At 30.2% G+C, this 7837-nt stretch overlaps 1 protein-coding gene across 5 annotated transcripts in view; it reads right to left on the bottom strand.

The window, feature by feature from the left end:
- Positions 1-7837, bottom strand: part of Pli (E3 ubiquitin-protein ligase pellino) — a 145867-nt gene that overhangs the window by 4979 nt on the left and 133051 nt on the right. For all 5 annotated transcript variants that reach the window (XM_024360072.2, XM_014419780.2, XM_067045040.1 and 2 more), the window contains 3 exons: positions 5964-6065; positions 4150-4347; positions 1881-2069 (listed from right to left, as the gene is read on the bottom strand). In XM_024360072.2, the coding sequence (XP_024215840.1) occupies positions 1881-2069; positions 4150-4347; positions 5964-6065 (489 nt within the window). The remainder of the gene's footprint in view (positions 1-1880; positions 2070-4149; positions 4348-5963; positions 6066-7837) is intronic.

The following is a 7837-nucleotide window of genomic DNA, read 5'->3' as shown; positions in this document are numbered from 1 at the left end:
AGATATAATCTCCTATTATTTGTAACGATATTTGTCATTCTAATTTTACTTAGTTATTATTATTATCATGTAATTACTCATGTACCGTATCAATCTTTATTTTCTCTTATCATTTTTTATTTTTGTCAAATCTTTAATACTACTTTCTGTATACGCGACGTATTTGAAATCGTTTTAAAAAGCCGTTACTTGGTCTGCGCAAGAGTTGGTCCACACTCTTACGCGTTTCCGCTGTTTCTTTCTGTCTGTTCAACTTATTTATTTGGACAGGTATATTGTCCTATTTGGCTCTCTACTCATTTATTGTCATTTTTATTTTTTTATTATTCTTTCATGACGTTTATTTTATCTCTGTATATGTATTGGTTTTTGTTTGTTGTTTTATATACATCTCATGTACTTTTTTAGCTTTATATTTTACGTATTTTTGTATGAAACTATTGCTCTTGCCTTTGTTACTTGTTTTTTATTTTTTTATTCTTTTCATTGTATCCTTTTATTTATATTTCTATCATTTTATCTTAACATAGTTTCATTTTGTATCTTTTTAGCCCTGATGAAGCCCTGCAAAGTGGGGCGAAACGTTGGAAAATAAATAGTTGTAAACTATTTTTGTTTCACTATTGACCGCAACCCTGACCATCTCCCTATATATGTAAAAGAAAAACGTTGTAGAATCAGTAAAAAACAAATAATTTCATAAAAAATATGTAATTAAATGAATAAATAAATTTTAAATGGGACAAGTAATAGTTGTTCAAAATTAATATATGGTAATTGTATGCAAATAAAAATAATTACAAATAATCATATAGGTTATAAATAATAATGTCAGTTTTTGAAAATAATCAGTCACTTGTTTTAGTTTAGAAAATGTTTCTTTCAACCTATGATTGCATTTTGAGCAAGACAAGTATTTTTATGATCACCCTCTCTCATTTTCATGACTTATTCATTTCTCTGCGATGGATTCATCCAGCTCTTCTCTAGAAACATTAGCAACTGTTTCAGTACCTCTTGATAACTTGACACATTGCTTAGCTGTAAAGTGCTCAAAGGCAGCATCATAGTTCATCCAATCCAAATCTCACCAATTCAGGTAATATGGCAGGGCTTTGTTCTTTAACATCCTTGGTTGTTGATACATAATTGGTTAAATAATTTGACTATGTCTTACAGAGATAGGATGTTTTACAGATCGCCATGCAGCTGCAGTTTTATAAATACAATTCAATATCATCATTTCTGAATGTTCTTAGAAAGAATAATTTTCTATTTTTCAGTTTGGAAGAAGCTGACCATACTAAATTAACACTATCCCATTAACAGGGGGTATAGGGAACATTATCAACAGGGTACCACCCTATTCTAACCTTAGTGAGGAGTCAAGTTTTTATTTCATGAGACCACTACAGAAATAAAAGTCAACAACCCAGGCTGAATTTGAACCGGCACCGCTGCAGTTCTGAGATTGCACAGACCAATGCCTCAAATCCCTCAGCTTCAGGTGACCCTCATTCTTGGATCCCAACTTTCTTCAAAATGGGTCCATAGATTATATTTAAAAAAAAAAAAATTGATTTCGCAGATATGTCCCAATATAACCCCAGAACATTATATGATAAAATAAGATATTCATCAAAGAAACCAAAATCCTCTTTGGTTACAGAGAGACAAACTTATGTTTTATTGACTGTCTGCATTATTCTTTCCTTTCTAGAAGGGATTCTCAATTGACAGGAAGCCATAACTTAATGCAATCATAACAAAACATACTAAAATAGAGTCTATAAAATAAAAAAACAAGAATTAGAAAATGTTATAGACTAATAGTTCTCTATAATATCAATGAAATATAAAAGGATAAGATCAGTACTCACTGCTTTGCCTTTCTGTTGAGCTGATCTTGATTCTCTAAGCGTGTAAACACCGCCGCCAACAGATACCTCTTTCCAGATTCCTGGCTCTGCATCGCCCCCACAAAACTGACCTTGTGGGTGCATTATCAATACTCCGTTTGTAGTTAGGCCGTCTATGTCATGTCCTTCTTGCCATTTTGTTGCTTTTTCCTAGAAAAATAAAAAATATATAAGTAATGAGTATTGATAATAATCATCAAATTGAAATTAACAAATTTCAATCCTCAATATTCACTTATATATTAGCATGATAGTTATCAAATAAAATTAATATAAATCCAGGACTCATATCCTCATGCAGGTTAGGTTGACTCCATGGGCCTTGAGAAAAATAAGTTTAAGCAGTTTAAATTTGCATTCCAATTTTTTAACTTCACCTAATAATCTTATAAACTATATACTTATTTTTCCTAAGAAATTAACATTAATCACATTGAGAGACAAACAACTGCCACAATACCTCCACCCTCAGTATTAGTATTTTCCTTTCCAGTGCTACAGTTTATGGTGAACTTTGACCTCCCATATGATGTGCCTCCCTCTATATAGTTCCTCCATCATTCACAGACACTCCAAGCATGATCAGGTCTTGATCCACAATCTCATCCAATTTGTCCTGGGATGCTCTCTCTCTTCTTGCCATTTAATTCATTCCTCACATTATTTTCCTAGTCATCTGTTCATCCCACCAAGTAACCTCTCAACATGGTCTACACATCTTATCCATCTCAATTTGAAAAATCTTACTATCTCCTCATGTCTTGTGGGGTGATAAATTTCTCAGTTCTTCTAAACCCGCAGAGCGCCTTGTGAGCATGCCAGAAAATCTGACAAATGTTTGTTAATCCCACTACTCCGGTGCATTTAGGCTTAGGTATAAGCCTAGTTGTATTAGGTAATAAACCTAGTTATAATGAATAGATTTCAATCATTTCTTCTTTATTGAGCTTGTGCTATTAAAAAGAAAAAATTTTCTGCTTTTATTTTTATATTTTTAATTCTCCAAGTTTTATAGAGAAAATGTGATAGTATTTACAAAACATATCAATGAAATCAACACATTAAATTTGTATTTCATATACAAAATTAAAGTAAAGTATAGAATAATAAAGGTAAACAATATTCCAACTTTCTCAGCATTAAAATGATATTCTAAAATCTAGGAGATATCTTCTTCATGTGCTACCAAAAGGTATAGATGTATTTGTGATACTAACAGTTTCTTTCTAGGAACAAACCAATGTATCGCATTGTTACTTGGGTTTCTTCATTTTCGAAATTTCAGGCCTAAATGCACTGGACTACACTGATATCTTCCATTTGTCTCTGCACTGACAATGACGATTATAAGAATCTAGAGGACACAAGTGTATTCTGAATACAAAGCTAAGCAAAATGATTTCACACAAAAAAAAAAAAATACTAATTCTAATCATATATAACATAACATTAATATTATAAAATTGTTCCTTCACATATTTAATTTTTCTTTACATTTCCTTGTTTTACTTTGTAGTCTTCGTACAAAGAAATGAAATTCTTTTAAAATTGCAGAAAAAATTGATTAAAAGTTAAAAATTTCTAGATTACAGAAATAATGAATACAATATACTATGAATCTAGTTGTTATAAAAATAAATGAAAAAATTCACTGAGAGCTTAGTTAAAATTTTATCCTTTTTATTCTTAACTCCTTAGAATGGGAGAAAAATTGTACTAACCCTTTTTCTCTGAACAGTGTAAATGTCTTTCCTGCAATATATTTATCATATTGTTTTATAACGACACTAATGCTTTGTTTGAATAATGTAATATACAGCTTATATCATTATTATTTATTGCTGATAAGTGTAATATCAATACGGAAAACAGTTTAAATATCATTGATGTACAGAATTTAATTTTTAAGTTTACTATAATGTAAAATATCATAGTAAATACACCAATAATTTAATATTGCTCATATACAGTTTAAAATCAAACAATGTTAATTAAAACTATATTTAATATGGAAGTGAAGTTTTTCTCTGGATGAATTTTTATATTTAAAAAGTTTAATAAAATTCATAACATCTCAACTATCTCACTATGACCAGCAACTGATACGATAATTCATCCCTTCTTTCTACTTAAAAAACATAATAGCATTAAACTGGTTTTATTTTTTTGTGAATTTAACTTCAAACAAATAAAATAAATGATTACATGATGTTATTTAAGATAAACTTACACCAAGGAATATATTTCTAGAAGAATCAAATCCAGCCGCATATATTCTAGATTCTTTCGGATTGTTCCGATTTGCAAGGATCCTACAAGCAAACCTCGAAATGGTGCTAGCTAAGACTCTTCCCTCAGAACATTTTTCGCCTCCTGGTACAGTGTCCATCACAACAAAATCTATTGGAGGTTCCGAAGATCTGCCAATCTGTGCAAAGTATTATCATCAATAAAAATATATTTATTAAAAAAATCATAATCAAAGAATTGCTAAAGTAAACCAATATTTAAGAATTGTACACATAATTAATAAATAAAACAGTCTTTAATTAATCATCTTTTGGTGTTCTTGTTTTATTTTTTCATATTAATCCTTTTTACATGAGAATATGGTCAGGGGTCCAGTAAGCGAAGAATAAGAATAATTAAAACTTATTTTATTGGTGCCAACTTTTCTACCAGAAATTCAGGCCTTCATCTGGGCTTAGAAATAACAAGATAACAACCATTATCAATAAAAGGAAGTATAAGAAAAAGATAAAAATAAGAGTATAACAGATAATATTGGTAGATTAGTGGTATTGGGAGAAAATGTTGCACTATGCATTTTCTCCATTATGAGAAGATAAAAGCAGTATAAGAAAATAGAAATATAAAAATTATGAAAGAGGTAATAAAAAGAAAATATTTAAATGAAAATCTACTAAGTAAACATGAGTACAAAATGAAATTTATTTAAAATTAAGATTTTTTTAAAAATTATTAATCATTATAATCATATAATTAATAATTTTCTTCTTGTACATTTATTTACTTACTCGATTTTCATATGTATATTATTTTATTTTTATCCCCTCTTTCGTAATTTAAATGGTAAAATACTCTCACTGCTGTTATCTTATAATACATGCACTATAAATTTTCCTGTAAGACTACTTATGAATCTATATTATCTGTTATCTTCATTTTTTTTTCTCTAGTTATTCTATATATTCTTTTATTCTAAATGGTTGTTATATCTTGTTTTCTGTTCTTAGCTCTGTCAAAGACCACAAATACTGACCGAAATGTTGATACTAATAAAATAAGTTCTACTTGTTTGCATTCTTCACTGACGGCAACCATCATCCTCTCATATAATTTGTATGGTCAATAACTATTGCATCACTATTAGTCCCTTTTATATTATATATAAATATTAACTTGGTGGGTAGAAAAATGCAAAAATTAACTTCTAACCTAAAATGAATTAAGCATAATTCCAAGTGATTTGTCAATTATGATGGGTGAAAGAGTGAAAGGAAAGGGAGTCAAAAGTTAAAAAAATTATTATCAGCCAACATTTCAAACTGTATTGTAATTGCAATTCTAGCCACAAGATTAATTGGACTTTGAGGAATTAGGAGTTAAACAAGTTTATAAATGCAAAAAGGTTAGATCATGGATAAACACAAAATGATGGCTGGATCGACAGGGTCCAAATGAGTGAAAATAAACTAGAAAGTTTGTGAAATGGCTAAAGGACTGTTTGAAACAGTCGGTGCTTGGAATAGGCCAAATTCAACTTATCAACTTGAGGTCAAATATCCTTTTTATTCGGGGAACTCAGAAGTAATTTACAACAATAGGGAGCAGGGTTGAAGTCCCATGTACTTTTATGAAACAAACTCATTAAAACAATTTCTACAGATATTACAGAGAACTCATGAAAATTATTACAAATTGTAGTTTTCCTTCATCAAATAATGCAATATAGTAGAAACTACTTAAAAAGCAGAGCAGTTCCTTTATAAATTAGAATGAAAAAAAAAAAAAAAATAGTACCTGAAACATGTCAGTGTCCTCATCTGGCATATATTCGACAATAATCGCTTGATTTCGTGAGAGTGTATAGGAGATCGAATGCTGAGTTGTGTCCAAAATAGCCTGCAAAAATTATTTAAAATTTAAATAGCGATTGGAATAATATAACATAAAATTTTATACCAATAATTTTTAACTACATCTTATGGCATTAAATAATTTTTTTAAAAAAAGGGGGGTGCCACCTGAATTCCACTTTCTCAAAACTTTACAGGAAAAAAAAAAAATAGCATTTACTTTGAAATGTTTTTTTTTTCTTTCCTTACATATTCAACCACTCTAAGGCTAATTGTGCTGATATTTTTATTTTATTTTTCAATTTGACAAGGGTGGTAGGGAAATTGTGGCCCACAAAATATTTTTTAGCTGAAGAAAGGTCGAGAACAACTGCACTAATTCGCTAAAAACAACTTTCGGTAAGTATTCTGAACTATTTTTTTTTTCTTTTTCATTTCACTAAAAATCTAAGGGATAGATAGAGATAATGAAGAATAATTTCCATAAAATTTTACAAAAAAAAATTCATTCATAATTTATATATTATGTAACAAAGACTCCTGTGTTTCTGCCCTAATTTGACAGCCCTACTAACAGACTTTCAAGTTTTTTAGACTTGATTTTTCCCATTGTAAAATGAGTGTCATAGTATAGTATACTACAATGTAATATAATATATTACAACACAGAATAGGGCATTTTGGTCAATAAATTTTGATGGATTTTAACTCATATTACTGTGAATGGTTTTAGTCTCATTTGAGTCAACGCTTCAAAATACATTTATATCGGTACCAAACATGATTTTTTAAAATTATGTATAAATGATGAACATTTTTTGAATCAGTAGGAGACAGTCTGGGAAGCGAAAAACAAAAAATAGTATTCAACTATTTATTTATTTCTTCTTTTTTGACTACACCCCGACCATCTCCTTCATAATAGTTTTAATTATTTATTAATCGTTAAAGTTTTGACCCACACCGTAGGTTTTCATCTTTAACTTCCTTACTATTTTCTTGAATACCTTCACCTTTATATCCATTTTATAATTTTTTATCAGCTTTACCAACTCTGTATCTTTTTATTTTAGCCCTAGAGAACAGCTGCAGCGCGAGTCACAACATTGGCCATTAATAAATAATTCAAATTATTTTTTTTTTTTTCTTGAACGTAAACCCGGACCATCTCCTTCAGATTTTTAAAAATATTTTAGACGTCAGGATATCAAAGTTTAACGCGTTTAGCGGTAATTTTAGTCTGCGGCTTAAACACATATTTATATACCATGTGATGCCTTCAACAGAATTACTTTATGAGATATTGAGATTCTCCCATCATGAAGTCCTCTCAATTGGAAAGGTTTACTAAAACGACAACAGTTCCGTGGAGGTTCACCGACTGCTTCCACATTAAGGAGAGGGGCAGTTGAGTAGCCTTTTACAATTAAAACTAAGTCAGATTAAAGTGGAACTATCTTGAAGGCTAATTGAGGCTTCCTTATTAAAGATGTTTGTACATTAGCTGACTAAGGAAGAGTTCTTGAGGGGAAGGAGAGAGAGGAGGGGGAAAAGAGGGCTTTGTCTGGCGAGTCCTTGGCACGGCCCTTTGTCATCCTGGAACCAGGTCGAGTCGAGTCTCTTCCATTCTTAGTTACACATCGGTTAGCCAATGCGTCTTATTGTCTTCCCTATCTATCGCTACTTATATAAATAGTAATAATAAATCTATCGGGGAAACCATACCGTGCTCTGAATTATTCCCAAAAATTTAATTACTATTACTAACCTATACATGATATAGGGGGAAGTGTTGAGAATGTGAACAATTTTGAGGGA

The sequence above is a fragment of the Halyomorpha halys genome, unplaced genomic scaffold (assembly GCF_000696795.3).
Source record: "Halyomorpha halys isolate HHAL.00 unplaced genomic scaffold, Hhal_1.1 Scaffold251.1, whole genome shotgun sequence".
NCBI lineage: Eukaryota > Metazoa > Arthropoda > Insecta > Hemiptera > Pentatomidae > Halyomorpha > Halyomorpha halys.
The sequence above is the reverse complement of the archived record's forward strand: the minus strand, read 5'-3'. Positions and strand labels throughout refer to the sequence as shown.